At 43.5% G+C, this 13771-nt stretch overlaps 1 protein-coding gene across 1 annotated transcript in view; it reads left to right on the forward strand.

The window, feature by feature from the left end:
• Positions 1–13771, forward strand: part of SNX29 (sorting nexin 29) — a 477394-nt gene that overhangs the window by 160507 nt on the left and 303116 nt on the right. Inside the window, 1 exon segment of the mRNA XM_043494140.1 lies at positions 725–734. Coding sequence (XP_043350075.1) covers positions 725–734 — 10 coding nt within the window.

A 13771-nucleotide genomic window follows, 5' to 3' on the forward strand; every position in this document is an offset into this window, starting at 1 on the left:
CATGCTGATGATGCTAGTTAAAAAACAATGTGTTAATTAAATTTGTGACTGAACTCCTGGGTGGCAGAGGGGAAAAATTGGCTGAGTGATTGGCTGAAGTAGGTCTGAGTGGACTTGTAGGCTCTAAAGTTTTACATTGTTTTATTTTTGAATGCGCTTATTTTTTGTACATAAACTTACAAATATAGAATTAACTTTATTTAATTTAAATTAAAATGTGACTATTTGAGAAATGAAGCATTGTGTTTTAATCTTGAATGATTTCACCTCTGGGCATTGTCAGGAACCTTGGGCTAGGCAGCTCAATCTGGCTGGGCTGCAGCAGAATCACCTGATTGGCTGGCCCACCCTGTTGGCTGCAAGGAGTCCATGAGTCTGCATTTGAGCTCAGCAGCAGTAACACGTCTCTGGCTGCAGAACACTTATGCCTGCAGCTTTGATTGCTGATCTGCTGGCCTTGTTCTAGCCCTGCTTCTATCTGCTCCAGTCCACTCCAGCCCTGCTTCCCTGCTTGATTCCTGACTCCAACTCTGACCCTTGGTTCTGATTTGTAATTCCTGACTACTTGTTGCTGACTCCAGCTCTGACTGCCACTGCTCCAACCACTAGGCATGACTGCTTATTCCCCTGTCTGTGATAAACTGAGGACAATGAAGGATTTTTAAGAATTTTAAATAAGCTGTTGAATGTTAAAAGAAAATATATCTGTGGTTCTTTAGTTCAGTTATTCCCTTGTTCAGTTAAATACATTTTAAATGTAGTTTGAGTAACTGTAATCTTGATCAGGATGCTAATGGAAACTACATGTAACTAAATAAAAGATACCAAGATCCTTAGAAGCTAATCTTTAGTGTTCTGCTTGCTTGGTACTGTACTTCAGTTCTTTAGGAGGTAGAGTAATAACTGACATTGGTTAGACTGTATTAGGGATCATACACGTTTATATGTTCAGAGAAGTGAAATGATTTTATATATATACATACATATACACACACACACACACTAATGGTGTGAATGTGCCCCAAATCAGAGACTTTCAGCCAGCAGTGTCAATTGTGTCTGTGCATGCATCCTGAGTGCCCTTGTGCCCAGCACCAAAGGCATAAAAGGATGGAGTGGGCCAGCCACCATTCAATTCTTGTCACCATTTCTGGCTTTGAGACGGATCTGCTTGCTGTCCATTCTAAATGTACCTGTGGTTCTCTCTTTCATTCTTTGTACATATTTCCTAATCCCCAGATATAGTTAGTTTTATCAGTTGGCACCATAGTAATAGTTTTTCCACATTAGATTTCCATTTTACCAGGAGAATCCATTATTTTTCTTCCTGGTACAAGGATGGCTAGTTCTGACTCAAATATCAGGGAGACCCATCCCCAGATACTTTTAATGGAGAGAACAATGAGACTGGCTTTGGACCATGTGTCATATCACTGTTCCTCCCTCGCCCCCCCCCCCACTCAAACAACCTGACTGTCTGAGTGATCCTTTCAACATGGAGTCTACAACATCTCAGCCCAGTCAGCTATGTCTTCAGGTCCAGTATTGGGAAGCTCGAACCCATTTTGGTACCTAAGTTTCAGCACAAAAATGGCACATTAAAAAGCTGACACTTGAAGTACTGTCTTAGTCTCCCTTCTTATCTCAGAGCTTGGTACCATCAACTTTTCAGGATGCTTCCTTGGCACTGTCAATGTCTTGTCTGATACTGAATACTTTGATACCATTGACTCCACCAGTCTCCACTGCTGGCCTTGCTGCACTGTACAATACTGATAGCATATACAGTACTGGGGATCTACAGATCTTGCAGAGCCTCAATCCCTATTACTTTCTACTGGTTTAATACCTGCAGTATTGGGTCCACCTCTACCTGTGGTACCTAGCACTTCTACTTCAATGCACACCATTTCTCAGCCTTCAAGACTTGTTTCTTCAATGGTCTTACAGTGCTTCTTTTTATCACTGTCCTCAACAGCATCTGATGACAGTGTAGGATACTCCCCAATGTACTTTCTAAGTATGTATCGTCTTGCTTCTCCTGCCTCATTCAAGAAAACCAGAGACTCCTCCCTGACACATGCTAGGGACATGATTGTTCTAGGGTTGAGCCATGGTTACTTATCATATGGCCATGAGATTCTTATCTGGTTGTGTAGCCTTATTGGGGGGTCTGTGGGTTTCATGTGAACAGGAGATTTTTCATGAGATACCTCAGACTCATAAAACATCTCATTGTACTGTATTAGCAACTCAAGCAGTTCTTGAGCAAAACTGTACTCAGACTTCTCCTCAACCTGACAATTTAGCCAAGGAGATCCCATCCCATTGTGCTGACTTGTTGGGCCCCAGTGTTATCCATATGATCTCCAGGTGAGACTGTGGTTCCTTCTTCTACATCACAGCTAGATGACTTTCTGGCCCAGACAGTTCTGGTTCCCCAACCTACTGAACATGTCATCCTGTCTACTAATTTGCCATCTTGAACTTCCCTGACCTGAGCCATATATTTAATGTTATAGCAGTGTCGGATGATGACCCAGCACATGATCGTTTTAAGAACACTTTCACTGCAGATTTTGCAAAATGCAAAAAAGGTACCAGTGTGATATTTCTAAAGATAGCTACAGCACTCGACCCAAGGTTTAAGAATCTGAAGTGCCTTCCAAAATCTGAGAGGGACAAGATCTAGCGCATGCTTTCAGAAGTCTTAAAAGAGCAACATTCAGATGCGCAAACTACAGAACCCAAACCACCAAAAAAGAAAATCAACCTTCTGCTGGTGGCATCTGACTGACTCAGATGATGAAAATGAACATGCATCAGTCCGCACTGCTTTGGTTGGCTATTGAGCAGAACCCATTATCAGCATGGACACGTGTCCTCTGGAATGGTGGTTGAAGCATGAAGAGACATACGAATCTTTAGTGCATCTGGCACATAAATATCTTGTGGCTGGCTACAACAGTTCCATGCGAATGTTTGTTCTCATTTTCGGTGACATTGTAAACAAGATGCAGGCAGCATTATCTTCTGCAAATGTAAAGAAACTTGTTTGTCTAAGCAATTGGCTGAACAAGAAGTAGGACTGAGTGGACTTGTAGGCTCTAAAGTTTTACTTTGTTTTATTTTTGAATGCAGTTATTTTTTGTACATAATTCTACGTTTGTAAGTTCAACTTTCATGATAAAGAGATTGCACTACAGTATTTGTATGAGGTGAATTGAAAAAAATTTTCTTTTGTTTTTTTACAGTGAAAATATTTGTAATCAAAAATAAATATAAAATGAGCGCTGTACACTTTGTATTCTGTGTTGTAAGTGAATTCAATATATTGGAAAATGTAGAAAATATCCAGAACTATTTAAATGGTATCCTATTATTTACAGTGTGATTAATCGTGATTAATTTTTTTAATCGCGCAATTCATTGTGATTAATTTTTGTAATTGCTTGACAGCCCTACTTAGAACAGATTCTAAGTTTCTCCCAAACATTGTCATGGACCTTTATCTAAACCAGCAGATTCACCTGTTTATACTTTTTCCTGAGCTAAACATTTGTAAGGAAAAGGCTAAGGAGAAAGGTTTCCTTTTCATCCTATCTCATCTCAGCCTGTCTAAATGGATATCTGACTGTGTGAGAGCTGTGATGAAGTGACCAGAGGAGATCCCCCTGCTATTTCTCTCAAAGCTCACTCCACCAAAACGCTGCAAAGGCTGCCTGAATCTTTGAAAAAATGTTTCTATTGTGGACATATGCAAAGCAAGCACCTGGGGATCTATTCACACCTTTATGAAACACTCTGCTATCATTGAAGCTTCTAGCCAGATGCTATGTTTGGAATGTCTGTACGTCAGTCTCTGTTCTCCTCCAAAGACTTCAATCTCTCAACTCTATTATATTTGGTCCATTGCTTGGGGGGGAGAGGGGGGTCACTGTAAGTGGAATATGTATATGGACAATCACTTGAAAGAAGTTACTTACATGTAAAGTAACTGTACTACCTGCTCTCATCTCCTTTACCTCAGACTCCTGTGTCACCTGGATTCTGTTGTGCAGAGTAAACTGAGTGGCATTTGGTCTGTTCCATCCTTTTATGGCTTTTATGTCGGGTATGAATACACTTAGGGCACATGCGCTGCTACTATAGACACTGCTAGACAAAAGGCTTTGATCTTGGGTGCATGTGCGCCATCAGTGGAATATGTATGTGTACGTATCTTGAAGAACTATACAGGTAAGTAGCTTCTCTTTTCAGATATAGAGAGGAACATGGAAAACTCTGTCATGTAAAAAGCCACAATTGCTAATTTGAAAAGATTATCCCTATACTATAAGATAAATATTTAAGAAAAGTAACAGAATTTTTCAAGTGTTTATGTGGCTTCAAAAAAAAAATTTGTGAATGGAAACAGTGTTGTAAGAACACCACTTAATCTTTACACCTTGACTCCAGTCAGCTACAAGCCTTCATTCTTTAGAAAATTGCTATTGATTTTTCATTCCACTTTTAAGAACGATCCTTTAATGTGATCCTTGCTTTCCAATGTTAAGAATGCATAACGATGATCACTCGTATGATTTTAGAGTAGCAGCCGTGTTAGTCTGTATTCTCAAAAAGAAAAGGAGTACTTGTGGCACCTTAGAGACTAACAAATTTATTAGAGCATAAGCTTTCGTGAGCTACAGCTCACTTCATCGGATGCTCTAATAAATTTGTTAGTCTCTAAGGTGCCACAAGTACTCCTTTTCTTCGTATGATTTTGTAAGTGTAGCATAAGGCTAACAAATGTGCGCTAGCTAGGCCACTTTAACTGTAGGAAAACTTTTGGAGAGCCTAAGAAGAACTTTTCTTTTCTTCAGTCCCATAAAATACAGTTGTTATAACTTAAAATGACTGAAACAAAGATATTCAAGGTGATTTTGCTCTTACCTCACTGACATGCACCAAAGGATGGCAGCACGTTTTTGTAAGATTTCATAATGTAGAGACCCTTACAAATGTGTAGGGAAAATGGGATGAAAAAAAGAATGAACTACTAACTTCCCTGCTTTTGTTACCTTAAATCAGAGATAAAATATTTTCTTTAACAATCCTTTTTATGTTTAAATTATTCACTCATAAATTGAGGTTAATGAGGCTACTATCTTGTCTTTTAACTAGCGTAGATACAGACAGCTGGAGCAATAGAGTTCTGTGTTTTAAAATTGGAAATCTTCCAGCTATCATTTTCCTGACGTTCCGGTGAAAGCTGTATTCACCAGGGATAGAAAAACTGTTGCATACAAATGATTTCCGTTTGCTGCCCCACTCTATCATAATGATTAATCGTTTAGTGGTGATTAATCTTCTTTATGTTCTAAGAGTATCCAAAGAAAAGTCTTGGTAAACATACAGTAGACCTTGGAACACTGTGTATTTAGAGTTACTGTGAATCCACAGTGAAAGGTTCAGAATAAATTGAATTGCTGCTGTCTGGGATTTTATATTGTAACTAGAAAAGAATGCGCATATAACACTGTTGCTGGAAAATGATTCTAATCAAGTATTGTCAAAGAGTCAAGTCTGTGTCTTTAAAATGGTTTCTTAAAATTATAATTGAAATTGAAACGCTAAGAGTATATTATACTGAGATGAATTAAAAAAAATCATAGTAGTAAATCGTATAGAAAAGATTATAAGAGACACTGTCCAAGACTGTCAGAATATGTCTGCAGTCAGATTATGTCTGCAGTGTAAACCCAAGATTAGTGGGAATCGAATCAGTGCTCCCTAGGTTAAGAATTTTCTAGCCTGAACTTGAACCCAGGTCTGGTGTCCACACTGCGCCACACAGACCCGAGTCAAACCAACCATATCCTTGACTCCCGAGGACCCTCCTGGAATGAGCCTGCTTTAGCTCTTTGACCATGGTGCAAGATGGGAAAACTTCACTGTCCATTACAGGAAGTTTGAACAGCTTGTCAATATATCCTGCTGAGCAGTCCCAGCATCTGGAGCCAGCAACATAGAGGAGTTGCCATTTCAAGAACTTCTTTTGCTTGGCTCTTGCACCTCTTTCAGGACACTGCTTCCATGAAATGCTGGTGGGCAGTTTGGCAGTATTTTCTGACCTGTCAAACGCATATGACAGAGCTAATGATTGACGAGGACATGGCAGACTTGAACTTGACTAATGCTGCTCATGGCACTCAGTATAGCCACTGTTGCCTCCTGTGTAGACTAGCACTTCTGGAGAAGGGCCACAAGCACAGATTGTTGGGACCACATCACCATGCAGACCTGGATGACCAGCGGGGGTTCAAAAATTTTTTGTATGAAGAAAGCTACATTTTTGGAGCTTTGTGAGCAACTTGCCCTCATACCGTTCCCCGCTCAGCAAAGAGACATCCTCATGAGAGCGGCCTTGCCAGTCCAGAAGCAGATCGCTATAACTATCTGGAAGCTGGCCTCCCCAGACTGCCACAGGTCTGTTGCCAATCAGTTTAGTATTGGAAAATCGACTGTAGGTAAAGCGGTGGTGGAGGTTTCTGAGGCATTCAAGTGTGTGGTTTTTCCCAAGGTGGTGGACATAAAAAATATTCCTGAAGTAATTGCTGGCTATGAGAAAATAGGGTTTCCAAACTGTGCCAGGGCCATTGATGGGACACATGTGCCGATAGTTTGCCCTCTTCAAGGAGCACCTGGGTACACAAACCATGAAGAGTAATACTCCATTGTAATGCAGGCCCTCGTGCATTGCATGATGTTTCAAACTCTGAACAACATGTTAGTGCTTCTAGAGCTGAGAATACTTCAGTTTCACCTTTCCAAAGAAATTATTCTATAGGAAATTTGTACTCTGGGTACATTGAAATAGGATTGGCTTATTTTTTTAAGTGCTTGAATACAACCTTACATCTTGTAAAGTGAAAGTTAATTTAAGACTTCTTGCCTTTCAAGAAAAAGAAAATAAAACTGGGGGGAATGAATTGTGTTAATTATAATTGTGTTAATTGTGTTAATTATTGCTAACACTGATCAGTTACTGCTGAGAGAATGAAAATATTTTCTCCCAACTCTGTCTCTGAAACTTTTGTGAACAAAACAGAAACTTATCAAAATATCACTTAATAAAACTGAATTGAGACTTAAACCTCTTCAAAATATTGAGTAAAGGAATTACAGTTGAAAAAACATGACCTCATCCCTGAAGTCACTGAAGCCTTTTCTACGCTGCAGAGTTTTATCGCCAAAAGGCAGCTTTTGGCAACAAAAGTACACTCTGCAATGTCACTTTTAGCAACAAAATTTCAGTTTCGGCAACAAAATAAAACCACCTCGATAAGAGGCATAGAGCTTTTTGTGGCAAACTTAAAGCGATGAAGCGTCAGTGTAGATCAGGGATCTCAAACATGCGGCCCGCGGGGTTATTTTCTGCGGCCTGCCAGCTCCCTGTGGCCCCCCCGCTCCCCCCCAGCGTTTACCTAGAGCGGCTCCGGCCTGGCCCGGTGCGCACCGGGAGCTGGGCAGGCTCCCTGCCTGTCTGCCTGCCCCCTCGCCCGTCCGGGAAGCAGCCGGGACCGGGGGGGGGGGCAGAGGGGTCTGTGTGTTGCCCTGGCCGTGCCTCCAGGTACCTCCCCCGAAGCTCCCATTGGCTGCGGTTCCCCATTCCCAGCCAATGGGAGCTGCGCGGGGGTGGTGGTGCCTGGAGGTGCTGCTAGAGCAACATACAGAATCATAGAATCATAGAATCATAGAATATCAGGGTTGGAAGGGACCCCAGAAGGTCATCTAGTCCAACCCCCTGCTCAAAGCAGGACCAAGTCCCAGTTAAATCATCCTAGCCAGGGCTTTGTCAAGCCTGACCTTAAAAACCTCTAAGGAAGGAGATTCTACCACCTCCCTAGGTAACGCATTCCAGTGTTTCACCACCCTCTTAGTGAAAAAGTTTTTCCTAATATCCAATCTAAACCTCCCCCATTGCAACTTGAGACCATTACTCCTCGTTCTGTCATCTGCTACCATTGAGAACAGTCTAGAGCCATCCTCTTTGAAACCCCCTTTCAGGTAGTTGAAAGCAGCTATCAAATCCCCCCTCATTCTTCTCTTCTGCAGACTAAACAATCCCAGCTCCCTCAGCCTCTCCTCGTAAGTCATGTGCTCTAGACCCCTAATCATTTTTGTTGCCCTTCGCTGTACTCTTTCCAATTTATCCACATCCTTCTTGTAGTGTGGGGCCCAAAACTGGACACAGTACTCCAGATGAGGCCTCACCAGTGTCGAATAGAGGGGAACGATCACGTCCCTCGATCTGCTCGCTATGCCCCTACTTATACATCCCAAAATGCCATTGGCCTTCTTGGCAACAAGGGCACACTGCTGACTCATATCCAGCTTCTCGTCCACTGTCACCCCTAGGTCCTTTTCCGCAGAACTGCTGCCGAGCCATTCGGTCCCTAGTCTGTAGCGGTGCATTGGATTCTTCCATCCTAAGTGCAGGACCCTGCACTTATCCTTATTGAACCTCATTAGATTTCTTTTGGCCCAATCTTCCAATTTGTCTAGGTCCTTCTGTATCCTATCCCTCCCCTCCAGCGTATCTACCACTCCTCCCAGTTTAGTATCATCCGCAAATTTGCTGAGAGTGCAATCCACACCATCCTCCAGATCATTTATGAAGATATTGAACAAAACGGGCCCCAGGACCGACCCCTGGGGCACTCCACTTGACACCGGCTGCCAACTAGACATGGAGCCATTGATCACTACCCGTTGAGCCCGACAATCTAGCCAGCTTTCTACCCACCTTATAGTGCATTCATCCAGCCCATACTTCCTTAACTTGCTGACAAGAATGCTGTGGGAGACCGTGTCAAAAGCTTTGCTAAAGTCAAGAAACAATACATCCACTGCTTTCCCTTCATCCACAGAACCAGTAATCTCATCATAAAAGGCGATTAGATTAGTCAGGCATGACCTTCCCTTGGTGAATCCATGCTGACTGTTCCTGATCACTTTCCTCTCCTCTAAGTGCTTCAGGATTGATTCTTTGAGGACCTGCTCCATGATTTTTCCAGGGACTGAGGTGAGGCTGACCGGCCTGTAGTTCCCAGGATCCTCCTTCTTCCCTTTTTTAAAGATGGGCACTACATTAGCCTTTTTCCAGTCATCCGGGACTTCCCCCGTTCGCCACGAGTTTTCAAAGATAATGGCCAAGGGCTCTGCAATCCCAGCCGCCAATTCCCTCAGCACTCTCGGATGCAATTCGTCCGGCCCCATGGACTTGTGCACGTCCAGCTTTTCTAAATAGTCCCTAACCACCTCTATCTCTACAGAGGGCTGGCCATCTCTTCCCCATTTTGTGATGCCCAGCACAGCAGTCTGGGAGCTGACCTTGTTAGTGAAAACAGAGGCAAAAAAAGCATTGAGTACATTAGCTTTTTCCACATCCTCTGTCACTAGCTTGCCTCCCTCATTCAGTAAGGGGCCCACACTTTCCTTGGCTTTCTTCTTGTTGCCAACATACCTGAAGAAACCCTTCTTGTTACTCTTGACATCTCTTGCTAGCTGCAGCTCCAGGTGCGATTTGGCCCTCCTGATATCTTTCCTACATGCCCGAGCAATATTTTTATACTCTTCCCTGGTCATATGTCCAACCTTCCACTTCTTGTAAGCTTCTTTTTTATGTTTAAGATCCGCTAGGATTTCACAGACCCCTGTGGGGGGCCCCCCCTGGTTCCAGCTGCCCCCGGTGCGCGCCGGGCCAGAGTCCACCCCCCGAACTCCTCCTACAGCCGAACCCCCTGCCGTACCCCGCACCCCTCCTGCACTTCTGACACAGAAGCAGGCGGGCAGGCAGGTTTGTGTGTGTGTGAGAGTGAGAGAGAGAGAGACTGCTGTACTTTACAGAGCTAGAGAGGGAGGCAGGGGCTGAGGTCAGGGGTGTCCCTCTCCCCTTGCCTCAGGATAGGTTACTTCTTGTGGCTGTATGAACTTAGAGACAGCATGCGACACACTTCCACTCTCCCAACACACACACTCTGTCTCCATCTCCCCCCCCCCCACGCTCCCTGTCACACACTCTCCCCCCATTTCCCCGCTTCAGTTGAAAAGTGGCTGGCAATTCAGTAGGATGCCAATGGAACGATGGGATTGAGAACCCTGTATGATGTGAATAGAGGGGAACGATCACGTCCCTCGATCTGCTCACTATGCCCCTACTTATACATCCCAAAATGCCATTGGCCTTCTTGGCAACAAGGGCACACTGCTGACTCATATCCAGCTTCTCGTCCACTGTCACCCCTAGGTCCTTTTCCGCAGAACTGCTGCCGAGCCATTCGGTCCCTAGTCTGTAGCGGTGCATTGGATTCTTCCATCCTAAGTGCAGGACCCTGCACTTATCCTTATTGAACCTCATTAGATTTCTTTTGGCCCAATCTTCCAATTTGTCTAGGTCCTTCTGTATCCTATCCCTCCCCTCCAGCGTATCTACCACTCCTCCCAGTTTAGTATCATCCGCAAATTTGCTGAGAGTGCAATCCACACCATCCTCCAGATCATTTATGAAGATATTGAACAAAACGGGCCCCAGGACCGACCCCTGGGGCACTCCACTTGACACCGGCTGCCAACTAGACATGGAGCCATTGATCACTACCCGTTGAGCCCGACAATCTAGCCAGCTTTCTACCCACCTTATAGTGCATTCATCCAGCCCATACTTCCTTAACTTGCTGACAAGAATGCTGTGGGAGACCGTGTCAAAAGCTTTGCTAAAGTCAAGAAACAATACATCCACTGCTTTCCCTTCATCCACAGAACCAGTAATCTCATCATAAAAGGCGATTAGATTAGTCAGGCATGACCTTCCCTTGGTGAATCCATGCTGATTGTTCCTGATCACTTTCCTCTCCTCTAAGTGCTTCAGGATTGATTCTTTGAGGACCTGCTCCATGATTTTTCCAGGGACTGAGGTGAGGCTGACCGGCCTGTAGTTCCCAGGATCCTCCTTCTTCCCTTTTTTAAAGATGGGCACTACATTAGCCTTTTTCCAGTCATCCGGGACTTCCCCCGTTCGCCACGAGTTTTCAAAGATAATGGCCAAGGGCTCTGCAATCACAGCCGCCAATTCCCTCAGCACTCTCGGATGCAATTCGTCCGGCCCCATGGACTTGTGCACGTCCAGCTTTTCTAAATAGTCCCTAACCACCTCTATCTCTACAGAGGGCTGGCCATCTCTTCCCCATTTTGTGATGCCCAGCACAGCAGTCTGGGAGCTGACCTTGTTAGTGAAAACAGAGGCAAAAAAAGCATTGAGTACATTAGCTTTTTCCACATCCTCTGTCACTAGCTTGCCTCCCTCATTCAGTAAGGGGCCCACACTTTCCTTGGCTTTCTTCTTGTTGCCAACATACCTGAAGAAACCCTTCTTGTTACTCTTGACATCTCTTGCTAGCTGCAGCTCCAGGTGCGATTTGGCCCTCCTGATATCTTTCCTACATGCCCGAGCAATATTTTTATACTCTTCCCTGGTCATATGTCCAACCTTCCACTTCTTGTAAGCTTCTTTTTTATGTTTAAGATCCGCTAGGATTTCACAGACCCCTGTGGGGGGCCCCCCCTGGTTCCAGCTGCCCCCGGTGCGCGCCGGGCCAGAGTCCACCCCCCGAACTCCTCCTACAGCCGAACCCCCTGCCGTACCCCGCACCCCTCCTGCACTTCTGACACAGAAGCAGGCGGGCAGGCAGGTTTGTGTGTGTGTGAGAGTGAGAGAGAGAGAGACTGCTGTACTTTACAGAGCTAGAGAGGGAGGCAGGGGCTGAGGTCAGGGGTGTCCCTCTCCCCTTGCCTCAGGATAGGTTACTTCTTGTGGCTGTATGAACTTAGAGACAGCATGCGACACACTTCCACTCTCCCAACACACACACTCTGTCTCCATCTCCCCCCCCCACGCTCCCTGTCACACACTCTCCCCCCATTTCCCCGCTTCAGTTGAAAAGTGGCTGGCAATTCAGTAGGATGCCAATGGAACGATGGGATTGAGAACCCTGTATGATGTGACGCTGTACTTACCCCATGAGGCATTGCAAGCTCTTACCAAAGCACCCCGCTAGGGTTGCCAATTTTGGTTGGATGTATTCCTGGAGATTTCATGACATCACATAATCTTTAAGTAAAGATTAATCTTTAATTCCTGGAGATTCCAGGCTAATCGTGGAGGGTTGGCAACCCTACACCCCACTGCCAATTGCACAGTGAGATAGCTACTCACAGTGCACTGCTCTCTGTGTTGATGCAAGATCTGCTTCTGTGGATGCACTCTGCTGACACAAGAAGCATTGTGTGAAATACAACGGCGGTTTAATTAAAGTGTTTTAATTAAAGCATATAACTTTTGGTGACAAAACTCTGCAGTGTAGACCAGGCCTGAGTGTCCTTGACTTCCATTGACTGAATTGTGTGTTAACTTGCAAACTGCTGTATGCCTTTATCATTTCAAGAAAACATGAAAGTAAAGAGAGACTGAGCTTTAGAAAGTACAATCTAACAAATGAACAAAATTAATTTTGAGTTACCTAGTGCCATCTGGTGTGTTCTGTCCATGTGGCAAAACTGTTTCAACTGGTGGTGGTTTTATTTTCCTACAGGACCTCAATTAAAAGTAGCTGTACAATATAAATGGCAGAAATGTGTAAGTCAAATGCAATTATGAAAAATAATATATAGTTGTAAAATGACTCCTGTATCTGCTACAGAAATTCTGCTTCTACTGCATGTTTTCAGACTGAGCAAAGATTTTAAAAATTTTAACAGATTATACCAGTCATGCTCAGATCGAGGCTCAGGAGCCGCAAGTGGCTCTTTAATGTGTCTCCTGCGACTCTTCGCAGCACATGACATTAAAATACTGTGTGGTTTAATTATTAACCAATCGAAGTTATTAACTGGTCAGGATGCTTTTACTGTGTTTAATAACCAATTGTAAACAATATGTACCAGTCTAGCAAATTCTTCCATCCTCATACGCGTGCAGCACCAATCAGGTTAATGAAAACTCTTAGTGTGCTTTTGAGAACAGAACAAACTGCTAAGGTCCCAAGTCAGGAAACATCTCTATTCATCCGGGGTGTTTAAGCATGTTCTTAAACTAAGGATCTGCATAAATGCCTCCCTGTTTTGGGGTCTAAAATCTGTATGTATGTTGACATAGTGGAGAAGTGGAATATTTGTAATAGACATTTAGTTTGCAGTGATGATAAAACTTTCATTTACAAACGTGATTTCTATTAAAAAAGCTAATTCCTGAAATTTGAAAAAAATAGATATTTTTTGAGACAGTAACACTTGTTTAGAGATTGGTAAGAATCTCCATATTAATTCATCCTAATAATAAATGTTCAAAGACATGTTCAGTATGCCAGGATTCACGTTACCTATATTCTACTAGTTTGCCTCACTGTTAAAGAAAACTTATTTTATTTATTTATTTTTAAATTTGCAGGTTTCTTTTTCAAACAAGCTGGAGAAATTATCTAATAAACTTCACTTAACTGTATGTGTTAAATGCTTGACCTAGGAACAATGTGAATTTATTGTGCCAATAAATACAGCACTGTGCCAATTCTCCTCCTCCTTCTGGTTACATAGCTGTCACAGGACTTGGATGATGAACAGTGAAACATAATTTTGCTACAACAAGAGCATCTGGCTACTTGGCAGCTTTAGAAGTTGTCTTGGCAGTTTGGGAATAGGTTTAGGATCTCTAGCATGGTTGAAATGGTGA

Source organism: Dermochelys coriacea, chromosome 10 (genome assembly GCF_009764565.3).
Source record: "Dermochelys coriacea isolate rDerCor1 chromosome 10, rDerCor1.pri.v4, whole genome shotgun sequence".
Taxonomy (NCBI): domain Eukaryota; kingdom Metazoa; phylum Chordata; order Testudines; family Dermochelyidae; genus Dermochelys; species Dermochelys coriacea.